This window comes from Sus scrofa, chromosome 2, assembly GCF_000003025.6.
Source record: "Sus scrofa isolate TJ Tabasco breed Duroc chromosome 2, Sscrofa11.1, whole genome shotgun sequence".
In the NCBI taxonomy this organism is placed as follows: domain Eukaryota; kingdom Metazoa; phylum Chordata; class Mammalia; order Artiodactyla; family Suidae; genus Sus; species Sus scrofa.
The window spans coordinates 54,762,895-54,785,335 of record NC_010444.4 but is presented as its reverse complement, the minus strand read 5'-3'; the positions used below and the strand labels follow the sequence as shown (position 1 = coordinate 54,785,335).

General features: G+C 34.7%; 1 protein-coding gene and 1 pseudogene across 1 annotated transcript; both read right to left on the bottom strand.

The window, feature by feature from the left end:
* LOC110259748 (olfactory receptor 2T29-like) lies at positions 1,081–2,043 on the bottom strand. Its single transcript, XM_021085487.1, has one exon. It carries the CDS (start codon positions 2,041–2,043, stop codon positions 1,081–1,083), a length of 963 nt encoding a protein of 320 aa, XP_020941146.1.
* On the bottom strand, positions 20,798–21,745 carry LOC110259597 (annotated as a pseudogene).

Here is a 22,441-nt window from a genome sequence, read left to right as displayed (position 1 = left end):
AACTCGCTTAGCTATGATTTTTAATAATTATAATATAGTATAACAAATGTTTAAGTTAATGAAGGATTGAATGTTTGATGTTCTTCCTCTACTTGGTTGTATAAGTTACATACTTCAAATCTCAGCTTAGATACCACCTCATGTTCCCTGCATGATGGACTATTGGGGTTAATACTATTCCTTTCATTTGGGGTTGACATTTTTCCCACAGTACTTCATGATGTATTGGATTTCCAAGAGCCCACTTGGTGCTAACATTTTAAGAGAAGTAACACCCACTAGATTCCATCATGGTTGGACCATGAAGAAGAAAGTAGCCTTCAATAAAAGAAGTCACAAGACTGTTGTCAGACTGATGATCAGCCACATTAATAGGTTTCTAATTTGTCAAATACATTGCCCACCAAGCAGAAGGTAGGAACTAAAAAATGGAAGGAATAGTTGGTACTTTACCCTTTATTCTAAGTAATTTCAAATATACATTGACACCATGAATAATAGTAGTACAATTAATACACATAGATTTCACCTAGATTCACCTGTTAACATTATACCCATTTTTCTTCACCTTTTTTCTCTTCATCTCTCTCTAACTAGTTGCATGCTTTATGATTATTTTCCTCTGAATATTTTAGTTATGAATTTCCTAGGTATATGAATATTCTCACAGAATCACTGTGTAGTTATCAGAAGTATGTAATATGGATTAACACAGATGGAAAAAATAATGTGTACATAGTAGGAGTGTAAAAATTAGAGCTTTCTAGTACAGGGAAATAATTCCTCTAATGGATTGTCAACAGTAAATTGCTGTGTGGAACAGAGAACTCTACTCAATATTCTGTGATAGCCTATATGGGAATGGGTATATGTGTATAACTGAATCACATTTCTGTAAACTGGAAATTATCACATTTTAAATCAACTATATTTCAACAAAATTTTAAAAAACTAAGAAAAAGTAAAAAAAACCATGAATATGGTATGACATTATGGTAGGAGAATCTGAAGAATAATATTGATGCAAAATCTTAAATTTCTGATAGGTAAAGAAAAATAAGCCATTAATATAAAAACATCTTACTTCATAGTAAATTGAAAGACAAATCCCCCATTCAACATTTTCTTTAGAGCCTCTGTGACATCCTTATTCCTAAAACTATAGATTAAAGGGTTTAGCACAGGAGTGAGTATGGTATATAAAACAGATACAACCATGTCTTTCTCAGGAGTGTGGTAGGAGGTAGGGAGCATGTAGGTGTAGATGGCAGCCCCATAGAAGAGGATGACCACAGTCATGTGGGAAGAGCAAGTCATAAAGGCCTTCTTCTGACCCTCTGCTGAATTCATTCTGTGGATGGTGAGGAGGATGAAAGAGTAGGAGCTTGAAATGATTGTGAAAGGGATGAGGAGCATGAGGGTACAACACAGGTACATAAGTGTCTCATAGATGGATGTGTCTGAGCAGGAAAGCTTCATTACAGCAGGGACCTCACAGAAGAAATGATGGATCTCCCAGGATCTGCAGAAGGGGAAGGTCATGGTGATGGGTGTGAGCATAAAGCCATCCACTGATCCTAGGAACCAGCAGCCGGATACCAAGAGGAAACATACCTTATGATCCATAAGAATAGAATAGTGGAGTGGATGGCAGATGGCCACATAGCGGTCATAGGCCATTGTAGCCAGAAGGAAAAATTCTGAACCTACTAGAGTCAAATAGAAAAACATCTGCATTCCACATTCAGGGACTGAGATCTTATTCATGCCCATGACCTGGTCCATGAGCATCTTGGGCACAGTGACAGAAATGTACATCACATCCATGAGAGACAACTGGCTGATGAAAAAGTACATGGGGGTATGAAGATGGGCATTAGAATGAATCAGAAAGATAAGGATGCTATTCCCAGATAAGGCCACCAGGAAAATCACAAAAATGACTGTGCAAAGGAGAGCTGGGTGCTTGGATTGACTGAAGAGTCCCTGAAGGATGAACTCCAACTGTCCAGTGTGGTTGGCTACCCAGGTGGAGTCTTCCATGAGGTTTCACCTAGATCACCAAGGGGAGCTTTTTAATTAATAAATCACTCTTGAGATATGACCACCTGAAATAAATATTTAGTGAGTTTTTGGTGTGTACTTGTGCCTATGTGTGTATGGACACTGTGTATGCATAGTAACCAATAGGCAGAAAGCACTATGGAAGAGTAGATTGTGGGAATTATAGTTTGCTTGTAATTTAAAAAAAAATAGTGGACTAACAAGAACCAAATGTATAGGATAGGGAAATCTACTCAATAGTTTTTAAAAAATCTTTATGGGAAAATTTATAATAACCTATATTTTCATTTCATTTTACACCAGAAACTAATACAATATTGTAAGCCAATTCTACTCCAATAAAATTTAAAATGTAAATTAGAGATCAATGTGTTAAAAAAAAAGCAACTAAGAGTTCATAACTTTTGGTCACAATTGTTAGTCACATATAGTAAATATATATATATATATATATATATATATATATATATATATTTGTTATGGAATTCAGAATTGAATCAACTTTTCTCTTTGTCAGTCCGGATCTTAAAAACCCTTAGAAATATATGTAGAAAATTTAGAAAGTAAATGAAACAAAATTTGGTGAACATCTGCACAGAAAGTTTGAATACTCTTGTCCCATAGGTTCAGGCCATGCTATGAGGCTCTGCTGTTGTGAGGAAGGAGCCAAGCATCCACAGGATCAGATTGAAATCCTCACCAATGACTAACCCCTTAGATATCCTAAGGTCGGTGATAGAGGAGTCCAGACTCTGTGGCACCACTACAGCTGTGTGTCCAAATTATCCTCTACCCACCATTTCTCTGTCCATTTTACTTTAATAAAAAAGAGCTTATAATGTTTGACTTAAGGTATGGTGAAAATTACATGAGGTTAAATAATATGTTCTTAGAACATCACCACTTTTGAATGAATATGCACATGTTATTAATTTGAAGTATTAATATCTAGAGTAATTTTTGTACATATTCCATTTTAAGAGATAGACCTTACTATTCATTATGATGTAAGATAGATGCATTATTTCATACATATAACAAAAAATTTGGATTTGATAAATTCTGTAGTTCCAGACTACTACATAGTCATTATATAGCTTTTAGATTATTATATAACAAATCTAATCTGTACAAATATATAATATATTGTCCATATGATATAATCTATTATATTCAGACTTCCTTATTTTATACAGTTTAGTATATAATATAATCTATATTAAACATATGGATATACATATATATAATCTCAGACTTTCATAAATATAAAACTTTCAAACTCTACCTAAATATATATTCATAAAAATATGAATAAATAAATAAAAATACATATATAATATATATTTCTTATTTTTAACTCTGGTTAAACAGAGCTTTATGGAAAATATCATCTCTGTTTTGTCTAGTACCTTCTTCCCCAACTTTGTCTCCTTAAATCTCCTACAATTTTTTTTCTAAACTTCTGGGGAAAAAAACTAATATTTAGATGATCACTGCCATTTAAAAGACAAGGCTTTAGTTGTTTTATAAATATTACCTACTTTATAGTCTGTGGAAATAAACTTTTCATGGAAACAGAGATACAGAGAGAGAAACTGAACAACATTAAGATGTCTCTGATTCCAATTTCATGTTCTTTCTTCTGTCTGGCTGTCCACAGCCTATATTTATTTTGGAGGCTGAAGACAAGTCAAACAGATTAAACTTGGCTACACTTAAGGAGGTCACAGTCAGTCTATTCATGGGGAATTATACAAAAGTGATTTAAAGTAGACTTTTAAAATAGTTATGAAATGAATAAGAAAAATCAGCAAAAGAAAAATACATCTGGCTTTTGCAAAGAAAATCAGAAATAGCTTCTTCAACATTTTCTCTTTTTCTTTTTATGGCTGCAATTGTGGCACATGGAAGTTCCCAGGCTAGGCATTTAATTGGAGCTGCAGCTTCAGGCCTAAGACATAGCCACAGCAAGACCAGATCCGAGCCATGTCTGTGATCTATGCCTCAATTCATGGCAGCACTGGTTCCTTAACCCAATGAATGAGGCCAGAATGAGGCAAGGAATCAAACCCACATCCTCATGGATACTAGTTGCATTCTTAACCCACCAAGACACAATGGGAACTCCTACATTTTCTCTTATGAAGATTAAATATTTCCAACTTTTTAATTCCTGACATATTAATGTTAAACTTTGCAATTCCTCACCAACAAGAAGGAAAAGCTGGTTCCTATTTCTGGGAAGCATTTAGAAGTGGTAGCTATAATATAGGAATATTTAGGAAGAATTTCAAAGTTTCTAATTTATTTCATACTCATAGCAATCCTGGAAACCAATGACAATATTAATCATATGAACAGTCCCAAGTTCTGGGGTATTGAATCAGTAGACAATACTGAAAATGAGTTTGATGTGTTAATATAAATCTGGGAAACATTCTATTAAAATATAATATTTCTGTCAAATTCTACCTACCCTGGCAAATGAAAGCTGAGTCTGAAAAATGTTGAAACAGTTCCAATAACTGCAAAACTTACCAGCTTCTGAGCTTCTATTTGTAGTCAAATTGAAGCTAGGATCAATGCAGTGACCAGTAATGTGAAGACCTCAAAGCTGTTTTGCTGAATGAAAGGAGAGCAGGCAAGTGAGTAGGAGGCACAGGGCAAATCTCTGTCCCACTTTGGTAAATGGGAGTCTCTGTCATCAAGCCACACTGAAGAACCCATCTAGGACTTTAGACAGTCAAGGGAGTACTGTCTATACCACACAAGGCACCTGGCCTCCCTGATCATTCATACTATTCTCTATCCAATTATCTGAGTTTAACAGAAGTGGAATAATATATATTTGATGTGAGGAATTATTAACAGTAGGAATAGAATAATATCAAATCTTATATGAGGCTGACAGCATCCTAGCAATTATTCTATTGCTTTGCCATATTTTTTCCTCACCAAAAGCGTATGAGGTACTTATTCATTTATCTTAATTCCTCCTTTTATAGATTAAATAATTCATGTTCCTGCAGCATCTGCCTAGCGTCACCCACACCCCCTGTGGGTGTACTGGTGTCTCACCAGGGGTTGGGTCCTAGAGCTTAAGTTCTCTAGATCTCATTCTTCCCTCCAGAGGCTGAATTTGTATATTACCCATCAATGGTCAATTTTACCTGGAAACATAAATAAGATTGAAATTTTTATTTCATTGTTTTAACTACCAGTAACAATCTTCACTCAAAGTAAAGTATGTCTGTTTTCTTTTGTAAAATTTCAGTCTCAAGGAAAATATAGGAGGAAATAATAGTTTTTGTCCATAATACCTTAAAATCAAAAATCCCTTTCCTAGTATGTTGAAGCAAATAAATGTTATATTCAATAAATTTAAAAAAACAAATTTCTGCTTTTTCCTATAATAGAGGGCAAATGATGAAATATAGTTAAGACTTAATAAAATGTTTCTGAAACAGAATAAATCAAAACCAATAATTACCTTTTTGATCCTGTAGTTCTTTCTATCTTATTTATCCTAGCATCAGAAGATACTGATGAAAGCTTCACCTAGATGTGCTAATGAGAGGTGGACAAATTTGCTATATAAAGAGAAACAAGAGAGTGGTATCACCCCTGTTTTTACTATGCTCATTAGGAAGATTGATGATGGTTTTCTATTTATACATACCTTCTGGGATCTTTGAAGAGGAAAGAAATTAAGAGAGGTAAGAGAAGGTAATGGATGTATCTGTTGCACTTTTCTGGTTTGATTCTCATATCTTTTAAAAATATATCCTTTTACTATTAAGTTAGAAATCTCAAAAATATTAACAATAATCTTAAATCTTAGCATCACCAATAAAATCTTATCTATTACATAGATATTATTTTATATATGGCCTTAGCCTTTTCACATTACACGTTTTTTCTTATATGTTTACAGAGAAAACCTCATTGTTTCTCCAATAATGTTTGTGAGTTATTGATATTTCCATTTTCCTTCAGAGATAGAGTCTGAAATTCACAGTATAATTAATGCATCAAAGATAGAACCTCTAATCAGCATCATAGTTGAAACTAAAATTGATCTTCTTTACATCTTCATCTGGATAACTCTTCAGTAGGTTACTGATTTCTTTCTTGTGTCATTCCACTTAAGTCTCTGTTATTTTAATATTGTATTGCATTTCAGACATTAGGCTTTAATATAAATGTTGACATGCCAATAACAAAAAAATAGAAAACACAGCTATTATTCTCATACTGAGTGAAATAAATCAGAAAGAGAAAGACACATACCATATCACTCATATCTGAATCTAATATATGGCACAAATGAAACTTTCCATAGAAAAGAAAATCATGGACTTGGAGAATAGATTTGTTGTTCCCCAGGGGGAGGGGGAGGGAGTGGTATGCATTGGGAGCTTGGGGTTAATGGATGTAAACTGTTGCTGGGTCATATGGTAGTTCTATGTATAGTTTTCTAAGGTACCTCCATACTGTTCTCCATAGTGGTTGTACCAGCTTACATTCCCATAGCAGTGTAGGAGGGTTCCCTTTTCTTCACACCCCCTCCAGCATTTGTTATTTGTGGACTTAATACTGATGGCCATTCTGACTGGTGTGAGGTGCCAAAGCAATTCTGAAGAACAAAAACCAAGCAGGAGGCAGAACTCTCCCAGGCTTCAGGCAATATTACAAAGCCATAGTCATCAAGACAGTGTGGTACTGGTACCAAAACAAACATACAGACCAATGGAACAGAATAGTCAATGCAGAAATTAACCCAGACACCTATTGTCAATTAATCTTTGACAAAGGAGGCAAGAACATAAAGTGGGGAAAAGGCAGTCTTTTCAACAAGAATTGCTGTGAAACCTGGACAGCGGCATGCAAATCAATGGAACTGCAACACACCCTCACACCATGCACAAAAATAAACTCAAAATGGCTGAAAGACTTAAGTATAAGACAAGACACCATCAAACTCCTGGAAGAGAATATAGCAAAACATTCTCTGACATCTACCTTACAAATGTTTTCTCAGGTCAGTCTCCCAAAGCAACAGAAATAAAAGCAGAAATAAAACAAATCAGTGGGACCTAATCAAAATGACAAGCTTTTGCGCGGCAAAGGAAACTAAAAAGAAAACAAAAAGACAACTTTCAGAATGGGAGAAAATAGTTTCAAATGATGCAAAGGAAAAGGGCTTAATCTCTAAAATATTCAAGCAACTTATACAACTCAACAGCAAAAAAGCCAACAACCCAATTGAAAAATGGGCAAAGGACATGAATAGATATTTTTCCAAGAAAGATATACAGATGGCCAACAAGCACATGCAAAAATACTTCCACAGTAATATCGAGATTATTCCAAGATGTTGGATCTCATGATTTCTATTTTATCTTGATTTCTTCCTTTTTAAATTTAATTTCATTGGAGTAGAGCTTATTTACAATGTTGTATTAGTTCTAGGTATACTGCAACATGAATCAATCATACATATAAATATATCAGTTCTTTTTCCCCATATAGTTTATTACAAACCATTGAGTAGATTTTCCTGTTCTGTAATCTCTTTTACACAGTAGTTTGTATGTGCTATTCCCACCCTCCTACTTCTTCCTTTCCCCAATAGTTTCACCTATGGTAATCATAAGATTGGTTTTGAAATCTATAAGTTCTTTTCTGTTTTTTAAATAAATTCTTTCATATAACTTTTATTACAGTCCACATTTTTTATATCATATGATATGTGTCTGTGTGACTTATTTCACTTAGTCTGATAATTTCTAGGTCTACCCCTGTTGCTGCAAATAGCATTATTTCATTATTTTTATATCTAAATAACTTTACATTGTATGGATAAAGAAGATGTGGTACATAATATGATCCCTTCCTTTTTGAGTGGGCATGTCTATCCTAATACTGTGTATTCATTATATTTTTGAAGTAGATAACATCTATGTTTCACAAGTACATAGGTGGAGAGAAATTTTGCATAAGGCTGATTCACACCTGGAGACTCATTTATACCTGATTTAGGTGATATTTTTGTGAGATTTTGGTGTTAGAGTTTATCTTTTATTAGGTTAAAACTTTTGGAAATGTTGAAATGAGGTAAATATATTCTGCATTTGAGAATGACATGAATGTGTGGGGACCAGAGGGTAGAGTGTTATGTGCTAATATACATCCTCAAAAATGTATACAGTGAAATTCTAATTCAAATCATAATATGAGTTTACTTGGAAATTTGTTAGTTGTAGATGTAATTAATTAGGTGAAGCCACATTGGAGCAGGTAGAACCCCTAATCCTATAGGAACAGTGTCCCTATAAAAAGGTGAAATTTGGATACAATACACACATCATTTGAAGATAGAGTTTTGTGGTCATAAACCAAGAAACTAACCAACACTACAAGCTCCTAGGGAATGGATTTTTTTCCTAGCTCAGAGAGCATGGTCCTTTTGACCCCTTGATCTTAGAATTGTAACTTCCAGAATTGCAAGACAATACATTTCTCTTCTTCTAAGCTACCTAGTCGGGGTCCTTAGATAAGGAAGTCTAGCTATTTTTTTCTCCTTTGAGAAGGACAAATCAACATCCAGAAGGTGTCAGAGCTACATACATTAATTTTAATCTAATGCTATTAAATGTAGTAAAAATTTTGAGAATCAGTTTGGGCTGCCATGAAAAAATATCATAGACCGAGTGTCTTAAAAATGAAAAGAAGAAACAAAACAAAAACCAAAATAATTTCTCATAGTTCTACAGACTAGAATTCTAAGATTAAGATTCTGCCTAGTTGGGTTCTGGTGAGGTTTTACTTCTTGTTGCGCAGGCAGTCATATTCTCATTATTTTTCCACATGGTCTTTCTTCAGTTTGCAGAGATAAAGAGAGTGGGTTTTGGTGTCTCTTTTTTTAAAAAATATTGAAATATAGTTGATTTACAACATTATATTGTTGTCTTTTTTTTTTTTTTTGTCTTTTTGCCTTTTTCTTGAGGTGCTCCTGCGGCATATGGATTTCCAAGGCTAGGGATTGAATCGGAGCTGTAGCCTCCAGCTTACACCACAGCCACAGCAATGCCAGCTCTGAGCTGCATCTGCAACCTACACCACAGCTCATGGCAATGCCGGATCCTTAACCCACTAAGCAAGGCCAGGGATTGAACCCGAAACCTCATGGTTCTTAGTTGGATTCGTTAACCACTGCACCACAATGGAAACTCCATTGTTTTCTCTTCTTATAAGGATACTAATTTATTGTATCATGACCCCAGCCTTGTATGGAATCATTTAATTTTTATTGCTTCCTTTGAAGGGTTCATCTCCAAATACAGCCAGAGGTGGGGGTTAGGGCTTCAACATTTGAACTGGAGGGGAACCACAAAAATTAACGTGTTTTCTTCAGACAATAGCTGTTGATTCTAAAGTTTATATGCACAGTAGATAAGAATCCCAGGGAGATATTGAAAAATAATAGCATTTTTGGAGACTAGACTTCTCAAATACTTAAATATTCTATGAATAAATATTCTATGACATCAAAAATAAATAATCTGGAACATATTACCTGTGTGACAAGAAACTGCTGTGGAGTGCCTTCCATTATTTCTCTTTAAAATCAGTTTATTAAGAAATAAAAAAATGGAGTTACCTTCTGGTGCAGTGGCTTAAGGATCTGGCTTTGTCACCGCAGCAGCTCAGGTCACTGCTCTGATGCAGGTTTGATCCCAGGCCTGGGTACTTCCACATGTCCTAGAAATGGCAATAAATAAAATTAGTTTATCTTAGTTTTCCTGTCTATGTTCCAGTATTACATGTTAGGTTGTAGGGACATAGTAATATCTTTGGGGTAAAATTTTATTCATGAGCTTTTGGATAAAAGAGAACACTTTAGGATCTTATGTAGACACAAAATAATACATAAAATTGAAACACGTGGGTGACATTATTAGAGGTGAGTGGTTATTCACATGGAAGAAAGTTGAATCCTATGGCTATCAGTGTCTGCTACAAGGCAGATTAATTCTCCATCACTTTTGTTCTTCCTCACCATTTATTAGTAGCTTTTTCATTTTTCCCATGAATATCTAAGTTATTTTCCTCTTGATTTTGGGATTGTCCATGTATTTGCATTGAGGAATGGAATCTAAACAGAAGAGGAAATGTCTTTTCCAAATCTAAGCCTCAAGACGCTTCTATGTCTACACTCACATTCTCATACCACTATAGTTATTATGAGGAAAACATAACCAGATAGCCTAGTAATGACAGTCTGTAGTTTAGAACCACACAGCTGAGCCAAGTTTAGATCATCAGAACTCCTACACATGCAAGAGAACAAATTCTTATTATTCTCTATGACTAAGGTTTTGAGTTTTTTCAAATGAATAAATTTTATTGGAGTATAGTTGACTTAGTTTTGTTAGTTTTAAGTGTACAGCAAAGTAAGTCAATTATACATACACATATTTCCATTCCTTTTCAGATTTTCCCCATGTAGGTTAATACACACTATTGAGTGGATGTACTATAGTAGATGTGCTATACAGTAGGCCATTTATAATCTATATGTTTTATATATAGTACTGTGTACATGTCAATCCTAACTCCTTATTTATCCCTCACACCCAACATCTCACTTTTGGTAACCATAAACTTGTTTTCAATATCTTTGAGACTGTTTCTGTTTTGTAAGTTCTCTTGCATCATTTTTTATTAGATTCCATATATCGGTGATCTCATATGATATTTGTATTTCTCGTCTGACTTCACTTAATGTTATTATTTCTAGGTCCATCCATGTTACTGCAAGTGGCATTATTGAGTTATTTTTTTATTTATAGCTGAACAATATCCATATATTTTTACACATATATTACACATATACATACCACATCTTCTTTATCCAGTACTCTGTTGATGGACATTTAGGTTGCTTCCATGTCCTGGCAATTGTAAATATTCCTGCATGAACACTGTGGTGTATGCATGTTTTCAAACTATGGTTTTCTCTGGATAGATGCCCAGGATTGGGACTTCTGGATTATATGGTACTTCTATTTTTAATTTTTTGAGGAACCTCCACACTATTTTCCATAGTGGTTGTACCAATTTACTTCCCACCAACAGTGTAAGAGGATTCCCTTTTCTCTGTACCCTCTTCAGCATTTATTGTTTGTAGACGTTTTGATGATGGCCATACTGATTTGTGTAAGGTGATACTTCTAATAATAGTGATGTTGAGCATCTTTTTATGGTATTTTTTTGACCATCTGCATATCTTTTTTGGAGAAATGTCTATTTGAATCTTCTGCCCACTTTTTGATTATGTTGTTTTTTGATATTGAGCTGCAGGGGTTGTTTCTATATTTTGGAGATTAATCCTTTGTCAGTTGCTTCCTTTGCAAATATTTTCTTCCATTCTGTGGGTTGTCTCCCATTCTTATGGTTTCCTTTGCTGTGCAAAAATTTTTCAGTTTGATTAGGTCCCATTTGTATATTTGTGTTATTTTCATTACTTTAGGAAGTGGATCTGAAAAGATATTGCCACTGTTTATGTCAGAGAGTGCTCTGCCTATGTTTTCCTATAAGAGTTTTATTGTATCCAGTTTTATGTTTGGGTCTTTAATGCATTTTGTGTTTATTTTTTTGTGTGTGGTGTTAAGAGAGTGTTATTATTTCTTTTATACATAGTGTTATAGCTTTTTCAGCACCACTTACTGAAGAGACTTCTTCTCCATTGTATATTTTTGCCTCTATTGTTGTAAACTAGTTTACTATAGGTGTGTGGGTTTATTTCTGGACTTTCTATCCTCTTCCACTGATTTATATTGTTAGAAACTGGTGAGGGAAGAAGGAGGCAAAGACTGGAGCAATGAGATCTCAAGCGGGTTTATAGACCAACGGAATGCCCGCAAGCCCTGGGCAGAGAGAACTCAGGCTCCCAGTAGCTAAGGGTGCAGCTAGTTATATAGGAAAAGGGATAGTTTCTATTTTTATCACATTCTATTTTTAACACAGGTTCATGGTGGAGTAAGAAACAGTGAAGATAAAAGTTAGGTTGTTACAACTTAACAGTTTTTCCAACTATTTTTGTCTTGAAACTTTACATTTCATTTCATACAGTTACCACATAACATATATGTCTGTTTTTGTGCCAGTACCACACTATTTTGATGACTGTGCCTTTGTAATACAGTCTGAGGTCAGAGACCCTGATTCCTCTGACTCCATTTTTCTTTTCTCAAGATTGCTTTGGCTATTTGGGGTCCTTTGTTTTTCTATGGTCATTTAATTTTTTATTATTCTTTGGTAATTTGATAAAAATTGCATTGAGTCTGTAGTTTGCCTTGTGTAGTACAGTTCTTTTGATAATATTGATACTCCCAATCCAAGAGCATGGTATATCTTTCCATTTTGGGGGTCGTTTTATATTTCTTTCAACAGCATTGTATAGTTTTCAGAGTACAGGTAGGTTTATTCCTATGTATTTTATTCCTTTTGATACAATGAAGAGGTAATTTTCCTTTAATTTCTCATTCTGATATTTCATTTTTAGTATACAGAAATGCAAGAGATTTATGTGTATTAATTTTGTACCTTGCACTGTGACAATTCATTGATGAGCTAAAGTAGTTTTATGATAGCACCTTTAAGAATTTCTATGTATAGTTTCATGTCATCTGTAAACAGTGACAATTTTACTTTCTTTTTTCCAATTTGGATTTTTTTCTTCTCTGATCACCATGCCTAATACTTCCAAAACTAAGTTGAATAAAAGGAGGAAGAATGAACATCCTCGTCTTATTCCTTCTCTTAGTAGAAATTCTTTCACCTTTCCACCATTAAGAATGATGGTAGTTGTGCATATTTCAAATATGGCATTTATTATATCAGGGTAAGTTCTCTATATCATCACTCTCTGGAGGGTTTTTATCAGAAATGGGTGGCTGATTTATGTCAGATTTTTTTCTGCATTTATTGATATGATAGTATGGTTTTCATTTTTCTATTATTAAAATGGTGTTCACACTGATAGATTTACAGATGTTTAAAAATCCTTACATCCCTGGAATACCACCTGATCATGGTGTATGATATTTTAAATGTATCATTGAATTTGTTTTGCTAGTATTTTGTTGTGGATTTGTGCAACTTTATCCATCAATGATATTGGCCTATAATTTTATTTTTTGTGATATCTTTAGTTTTGTTATCTGGGTGATGTGATCTTATAGAATGAGCTTGGGTCTCTTCCCTCTTCTGCAGTTTTGTGGAATTGTTTCAGAAGATTAGGTGTTAATTCTCCTCTGAATGTTGGAATTCAATTGTGAAGCCATCCAGTTCTGGACTTTTGTTCATTGGATGTTTTTAAATCACAGTTTCAATTTAAGTACTTGTGATCATTCCGTTCATATTTCTATTTATTCCTCATTCTATTCATACATCATTCCTAATTCTATACATTCAGTCTCAGCAGATTGTACTTTCTAAGAATTTTTCCATTTCTTCTAGGTTGTCCATTTATTGGTAATTGGTGCTTGAAGTAGTCTCTTATGATATTTTTTTTAAAAAATTTCTGTGATGTTCATTGTACTTTTTTATTTTTCATTTGTAATTTTATTGATGTGAACCCTCTACATTTTTTTTTCTTGATGAGTCTGGATAAAGGCTTATCAACTTCATCTTTTCAAATAACTTACTTCTGGTTTTATTGATCTCTATTTTTTTCTTTATCTAAACTTTATTTTTTTCTCTGATCATTATGATTTCTTTTCTTATACTAACTTGGGGTTGTGTTTGTTCTTTAATTGCTTTAGGAGTAATGTTAGATTGTTTATTTGATATTTTTCCTGTTCTGTAAAGTAAGCTTGTATTGCTATAAGCTTCCCTCTTAGAACTGCTTTTTCTGCATCTCATAGATTTTAGACCGTCATGTTATCTTTTTCATTTTTCTCTACATATTGTTTGATTTCATATTAGGTTTCTGCAATGATTCATTGGTTGTTCAGTAGCATATTGTTATAGTCTCCTCATGTTTGTGTTTTTGCTGTTGTGTTTGTTGCAGTTAATGTCTGGTCTGATTTCATTGTGGTCAGAAAAAAATATTCTTGATATGATTTCAATTTTCTTAAATTAAATGAAGCTTGATTTGTGGCCCAGAATGAGATCTATCCTAGAGAATGTTCCAAGTGGGCTTGAGAAGAATGTGTACTCTTTTGCTTTCAGATGGAATGCTCTATAAATATCTACTAAGTCTGTTTTGTCAAATATATCTTTTAAGGTCTGTGTTTCCTTCTTAATTTTCTGTCTGGATAATCTGTCCATTGTTGAAAATGGGGCATTAAATTTACCACTATTATTGTATTATTGTCGTTTTTTCCTTTTATGGCCATTAGCAGTTGTCTTATATATTGAGGTGTTCCTATATTGGGTACATATATGTTTACAATGTTTTCTTCTTGGATTGATTCTTTGATCATTATTTTTGATCTTTTTGTCTCTTGTAACCGTCTTTATTATCAAGTCTGTTTGCTACTTCAGCTTTGCTTTGATTTCCCTTGCATGAAATATCTACTTCCATCCTCTCATTGTCAGATTCTATGTGTCCCTAGAACTGAATTGGGTCTCTTGTAGACAATATATATGTGGGTCTTGTTATTGTATCCATTCCACCAGTCTATGTCTTTTGGTTGGAGCATTTATTTTATTTACATTTAAAATAATTATTGATATGTATATTCTTATTTTCATTTTGTTAATTTTTTTGGAATTGATTTTGTTATTTTTTTCTTACTTTCTCTTTTTCTCTTGTGGTTTGATGAATATCTTTGTCATTGTTTTTGGATTGCTTTTTTCTTATTTGTGGGTGTATATATTGTAGATTTTTGGTTTGTGATTACCATGAAATTTTGATATAGGAATATATATATATATATATATATATATATATATATATATATATGATTATTTTAACTTTCTGCTTTCTTAATTGCAAATGCATTTCTGGTATCCTGCATTTGTACCCTGCTCACAATTTCTGGTTTTTGTATCATATTTGTGTGTGGATGATGATTTCCTACCTTTACTATTTGCTTGCCTTTACCAGTGAGCCTTTCTCATTTGTAATTTTCTTATTTTTAGTAGTGGCCTTTTATTTTATTCCTAGAGAAGTTTTTTTTCTTTTTTCTTTTTGCCTTTTTAGGGCCACACCTGTGGCATATGGAAATTCCCAGGCTAGAGGTGAAATTGGAGCTGCAGCTGACAGTCTACACCTCAGCTACATCAACACCAGATGCAAGCCACTTCTATTACATACACCACAGCTCACAGCAACCCCAGATCCTTAACCACTGAGTGAGTGTAGGTATCAAGCCCACATCCTCATGGATGCTAGTTAGGTCCATTACCACTGAGCCATAATTGGAAACCCAGAGTTTCTTTAGTATTTGTCATATAGCTGGTTTTCTGGATCTGAATTTTCTTAGCTTTTGCTTGTCTGTAAAACTTTTGATTTCTCCTTCAAATATGAATGAGAGAATTGCTGCATTGAATATTCTTGATGGTAGTTTTTCCCCTTTCATCACTTTAAGTATATTGTTCCATTCCTTTTTGGCCCACAGTTTCTGCTTAAAAATCAGCCAACAATCTTATGGGCTTTCTCTTCTATGTTATTTGTTGCATTTCCCTAGATGCTTTAGATATTTTCTCTTTGTCTTTAATTTTGGTCAGTTTGGTTAATATGTATCTCACAAGGTTCCAACTTGAGTTTATTCTATATGGTATTCATTGTGCTTCCTTGATTTGAGTAAGTTATTCCTTTCCCATGTTAGGGAAGTTTTTGGCTATTATCTCTTCAAATATTTTCTTCAATCCCTTATCTCTCACTTCTCCTTCTGGCACCCCTGTAATGAGAATGTGTGTTTAAATTTGTCCCAGAATTATCTTAGACTGCCCTCATTCTTTACATACATTTTTCTTTATCCTTTTTCACATTAGTGATTTCCACTAGTTTGTCTTCCACCTCATTTATTTGTTCTCATGACTCCTGTATTTTGCTTTCGGTTCCTTCTAGTTCATTTTTCATTTTGGTCATTGCATTATTCACTTCTGCTTGTTTAATCTTTAAATCTTCTACAGCTTTTTTCAACATTTCTTGTAATTTATTATTCTTTGCCTCCAGTGTTTTTGTTTTTGTTTTTTTTTTGAGATATTGGATCATCCTTACTATTATTATTCTAAAGTCTTTTTTATATGAAGGTTGCTTATCTCCCCTTCATTTAGCTGTTCTGGGGTTTTGCCTTGTACTTTCATGTGGTTCATGTTTCCCTGCTGTGTCATTTTCTCTAGCTTTCTCTATTGTCTCCTTTTTCAGACTACAGGATTGTACTCTCTCTTGTTTCTGGGATATTCCCCCTTGTGGGTGAAGGTGATATAGGAGCTTGTGGTAGGCTTGCTGATGGGAGGGACTGGTGTCTGCCCACTGGTAGTTGGAGCTGAGTCTTGTCCCTCTGGTGTGTCGGGCTTTATCTATTGGTGTGATTAGAAGTATCTGTGTGCCTGGGAATACTTTAGGCAACCTGTTTGCTGATAGGTGGGGCCATGTTCCCACACTATTTGTTGTTTGGTATAGGGCTTCTTAGCCCTGATGGGTGGAGTGAGATTTTTCCAAAACAGTTTTCTCCATATGAGCTCATGCTGATGATTTTCCCTGAGCCCTCTGCCTTTAGTGTCTTGCCCCCACAGTGAGTCACAGTTGACCCCTGCCTCGCCAGGAGACTCTCCAAGACCCACAGACAGGTCTAACTCAGGTTCTTATCAAGTCTCTCCTATTTCCTTGGACTCAGTGCTTATGAAACCTTGTATAACCCCTCCAAGAATGGAGTCTTTGTTGCCCACAGTCTTGTGGACCTCCTGCATTCAGGATTATGGGCCTTCAATGCCAAATGCTCTGGGGACTCCTCCTCCCAATGCCAGACCCCCAAGCTGTAGAAGTTAATGTGAGTTCAGAACTCTCACTCCTCTGAGAGCTCTTCTGTTATGTAGTTATTTTCCTGTCTGTGGGTGACCCAAATGGTAGATATGGGATTTTTATAGCACAAGGGCACTCCCCTTATCATCTCCATGTGGCTTCTTCTTTGTCTTTGGCTGTAGAATATCTTTTTTTTTTTCATACCATCCAGTCTATTTTGTTGATGGTTGTTCAGTATTTAATTGTAATTTTGTTTTCGTGAGGGGAGGTGAACTTGTGTCCTTCTCTCTGCCATCTTGTTGCTGAATGTCTGATGCCTTTTTAAACAGAATAGGTTTCTCTTTCTTTTTCTTTCTTTCTTTCTTTCTTTCTTTCTTTCTTTCTTTCTTTCTTTCTTTCTTTCTTTCTTTCTTTCTTTCTTTCTCTTTTATAGAGCTGCACCCCTGACATATGGAGGTTCCCAGGCTAGGGGTCTAATTGGAGCTGTAGCCACCAGCCTACATCAGAGCCACAGCAATGTGGGATCCAAGCCACATCTGCGACCTACACCACAGCTCATGGCAACACTGGATCTTTAACCCACTGAGCAAGGCCAGAGATCGAACCCACAACCTCATGGTTGCTAGTTGTATTCATTAACTGCTGAGCCATGATGGAAGTTCTGGAATAGGTTTCTTTATTTCTTTTATACATATCTCAATATTACATAGAAATTCAAGGGACTCCTGTTAATATTATATCCTGCAGCTTTACTGCATTTGTTGTTCGTTTACAAAGGCTCTAGTTTCTAGTTTATTATTCTTACCTCCTTTATCATAGAATAAAGATATTATAAATGTGTGTCCTTTTGGGGCTTTCTATTCTTTTCCTTTGATCTCTGTGACTTTTTGCTATAGCAGTAAATTCTTTTGACTACTGTAGCTTTGTCGTACAGGCTGATGTCTTGGACCATGACTCCTGGGGCTCCGTTCCTTCTCAAGATTTTCTTGGCCATTCATGATCTTTTCCTATATGAGTTTTAAAATTATTTGTTCTGGTTCTGTGAAAATGTTATTGGTATTTTGATAAGGATTGCATTGAGTCTGTAGATCACCTTAAGTAGAATAATCATTCTAACAATATTAATTCTTCCAATTCAAAAACACAATATATCTTTCAACCTTTTGCTTCATCCTCAATTACTTTCATCACAAATATTTTACAATCTTACTTATGTTGATTCCCAAGTTTTTTGAAGTGACTGCCAATGGAATTATTTACCTAAATTCTCTTCTGATAGCTAATTATTAGTGTTTTGATATAAAATACATTTATTCATATTCATTTTGTATGTTGCAAATTTACTAAACTCATGGATAAGCTTTAGTTATCTTATAATGACATCTTTAAGGTTTTCTATGTATAGTATCATGGAATTTTCAAACAGTGATAGTTTTGAACTGGTTTTAGTGCATGTCACCTAAAATGCCTCCTTTAAAAATGAAGTTTTTATTCCACACAGCACACTGTGACTCCAGAAATTAAGTCCTATTGGCCTTCAGAGCCAAATGCCCTGGGTGCTAACCTGCCCAGTGCAAGATCCCTGTGATGGGGAGCCTGACATGTGGCTCATAACTCTCTCTCCCGTGGGAAATGCTCTGCAGTATAATATATGTCTAGTTAATGTGTCACTCACCTGAGTGAAAGAGGCTTAATTATATCCCAAATATGTCCCTCCTACGCATCTTGCCATTGTTCCTTATTTATATTTTTGTTGTGGAAGATATTTTTTTGGTAGGTTCTGGTATTTTTCATCAATTTCTCTGCAGAAGATTATGATTTTGGTATGCTTATGAGGTGGGCTCAGGGTCTTTCTACACCAAAATCTTTGCCAATCTTTGCTAGGATAATTATATGGAATCATTACATGTGTGTATAATTTGGTTCAGGAAAATGAAGGGTCGTACACAGACTACTCCATTATTTTAAAAGTTAAATAATGTACATATTTTATTAATTCTCATTGAATGCAACAAAATATTGTAAATGTTTTTCAAAACTAACTTTCCAAAAATGCTGGAAGATCATTATTTTACAGTCATGAAGTAATTGAGAGTGTCAAGAGGAAAGGTGAATCTATACTTTTCAAGCCATCTGATAATTCACAAGTTGACATAGCAAATTTGAAGTGAGTACATATGCAAATAAGTTTGTGGCTTTATGGAATGTATTCAACAAGACCCTATTTATTCTACCTATGCTGTCCAATAGTTCATAATTATAAGACATGGTCCATTCCCTTTGGATTTACACCATCCAGGTCACCATCTTCATTGCTCTGGTTTTCTCACCTCTAATATTATACTTATTCAATTGATTACCACCATTGTAATAGTTATACAATGCAAGCAACATTATTTCACTGCAGTTTTCAAAAACCTTAGTCACAAAAATGCAAGAAATGAGACTTTAAATTGAATTAGGAATGGATAAATTATTGGGACACTTATCTCTCCTTCTTTTCTAACCACATGACCTTTGGTCATGTTATTCTTTTCCTGGGGCATCAGCCCCTGTGCAGGTACCCTCATCCCAGCAACCTGTCTCATTTGGGGATAGCATTTTGTCACCATTCAACACTGAGTCCAGGGTTTTATTTTCACCATTCTTTGTTTGGATAAACTCACAATTGAGAGGTAGTCCTGATGTGTCCTTATGACCTATATCCTTTCATGGTGAAAGGATGAGCATCAAAATAATCTTTTTTACTACAATTATTTGCCCAAACTACACTTACAGTTCAAATTTGTCAGGATAGTATCTATGTTTAATTCATATTCTAAACTCATGTAGCTCTTTTTCTCAAATTATAATATATGATAAGAAATATTTTGTTGAGGAAATGAGGGCTTGAATGCTTGACATTTTCCCTGCTTGCTTGAATAGTAGGTCACACACTTCAAATTTCAGCACAAATATTATCTCATGTGGAAAATAATATTTTCTGCTTGAAGGAACACTGGGGTTAATAAATAAAATTGATTCAATTTTGGCTTAACATTTTTCCCACAGTACTTTATAGTTTCCTGGATTTCTGCTCTACCACAGGTAGTAAACATTTCAGACAGGTAAAACCCACAAGGATCCTTCAGGTTTGGATCATGAGGAACAAAGAAGCCATTCAATAAAGCAGGCAGAAGACTGGATTGTCACAGTGATGATCAGTCACATTAATATGAACATGGTTTCTAAGATTTGTCGCACTGCCAACAAGAAGAAAGTAGAAACTAAAAGGGAGAATATCTGATTTTTTATCATTTATTTTTAAGCAATTTTAAGTATACACTTGTACCATGAATAATAACAGTACAATTAACACATATGACCTCTATATAGATCACCTGTTAACAATATACCACTTTTGCTTCATCATTTTTTCTCCCTCTCTCTTTCATCAGTTGCATACTTTATGATATTTTTCTATATTTTACCTATGCATTTTCTAAGAATATGAATATTCTCCCTCAGAATCACAGTGCAGTTAATTTCAGAAAAATACAACATGAATTCAATACAATTATAAAAATAATTTTTACACAGAAAGAGTTTAAAATGTAAAGCTTTCTAGTACAGGGAAACAATTCCTCTCAAATATATATATTTGACACATTGTGGTATTAGAATATGAAGAATAACATTGGCATTTTATATAGAGAGTATTTAGCATGGAGAAAAATAAACAACTAGTGTAAAAATCTATTATTTCTTAGTTCACTGGGAAACAGATTCCACATTCCACATTTTCTTTAGAGTCTTTGTGACATCGTTATTCCTAAAGCTATAGATTAAGAGGTTTAGCAAAGGAGTGAGTATGGTATAAAAGACAGATACAACCATGTCTTTTTCAGGAGTGTGGTAGGAGGTAGGGAGCATGTAGGTGTAGGCTGAAGTCCCATAGAAGAGGATGACCACAGTCATGTGGGAAGAGCAAGTCATAAAGGCCTTCTTCTGACCCTCTGCTGAATTCATTCTGTGGATGGTGAGGAGGATGAAAGAGTAGGAGCTTGAAATGATTGTGACAGGAATGAGGAGCATGATGACACAGCATAGGTATATAAGAGTCTCATAGATGAATGTGTCTGAGCAGGAAAGCTTCATTACAGCAGGGACCTCACAGAAGAAATGATGGATCTCTCAGGATCTACAGAAAGGAAAGGTCATGGTGATGGGTGTGAGCATAAAGTCTTCCACTGATCCCAGGAACCAGGAACCAGACACCAAGAGGACCCACACTTTATGATTCATGAGAGTAGAATAATGGAGTGGATGGCAAATGGCCACATAGCGGTCATAGGCCATAGTAGCCAGAAGGAAAAATTCTGAACCTCCAAGAGTCAAACAGAGAAACATCTGCATTCCACATTCAGGGACTGAGATCTTATTCATGCCCATGACCTGGTCCATGAGCATCTTGGGCACAGTGAGAGAAATGTACATGTCCATAAGAGACAGCTGGCTGATAAAAAAGTACATGGGTGTATGGAGATTGGCATTAGAATATATCAGAAGGATCAGTATGATATTCTCAGACAAGGCCATCAGTAATAACACAAAAATGACTGCACAAAGAAGAGTTGGGTGCTTAGATAGAGAGAAGAATCCCACCAGGATGAAATCCAACTGTCCAGTGTGGTTGGCCACTAAGGTGGAGTTGCCCATAAGGTTTCACCTAGACCACCAAATAAAGCTTTGGGATTAAAAACACTCACACCTGAAATGAACATATAGTGAGCTTGTGCTTTGTGTTCATGTGTGTGCATGCATGGAAGCCTGACTGTTCTAATGGGTGGAAATGTCATAAGACTGTAGACTTTCAAATTATAAATTCCCTGTAACTCAGCAAATTTAGTTAAAATCTAAGAATTCACAATTTTGTTTAAAAACGTGGTTACTTATAGTAAAAATATAGTCTTGTTATAGAATTCAGAATAGAATCATCTTTTCTGTTTTAAAGATCCACTTGAATCTTAAAAACTCTTGGAATATATATTCCATGTTAGAATTATAAAATAACTGAAACATAATTTAGGGAAAATGCATACCAGTGGTTTGAGCTCCCTTTGCTTGTAAGTTCAGGCCTTGTTGTTAGGCAGTTTTTGTGTGTCTTTGGAGAATACCATACATTCACAGGAGTGGACAGTGTTCCTCTCCACTGGCCAACCCCTTAGGGCATCTAGAGAGGAGCTCAGACTCTAAGACAGGACTACAGCTGTCAGTTCATTCTGTTCTCCATGCATCAGTCATCTGTCCACACTACATAAACAAGGGATAATAATATTTCAGATATGGTTAAAATATTAAATGAGATTAGATAATATAAAATTTAATATAGTAAATGAGTTGTAATCATATTGT

Excerpts from the sequence above, each read along its gene's own strand:
- LOC110259748 (XM_021085487.1), bottom strand. The coding sequence starts at position 2,043 with ATGGAAGACTCCACCTGGGTAGCCAACCACACTGGACAGTTGGAGTTC.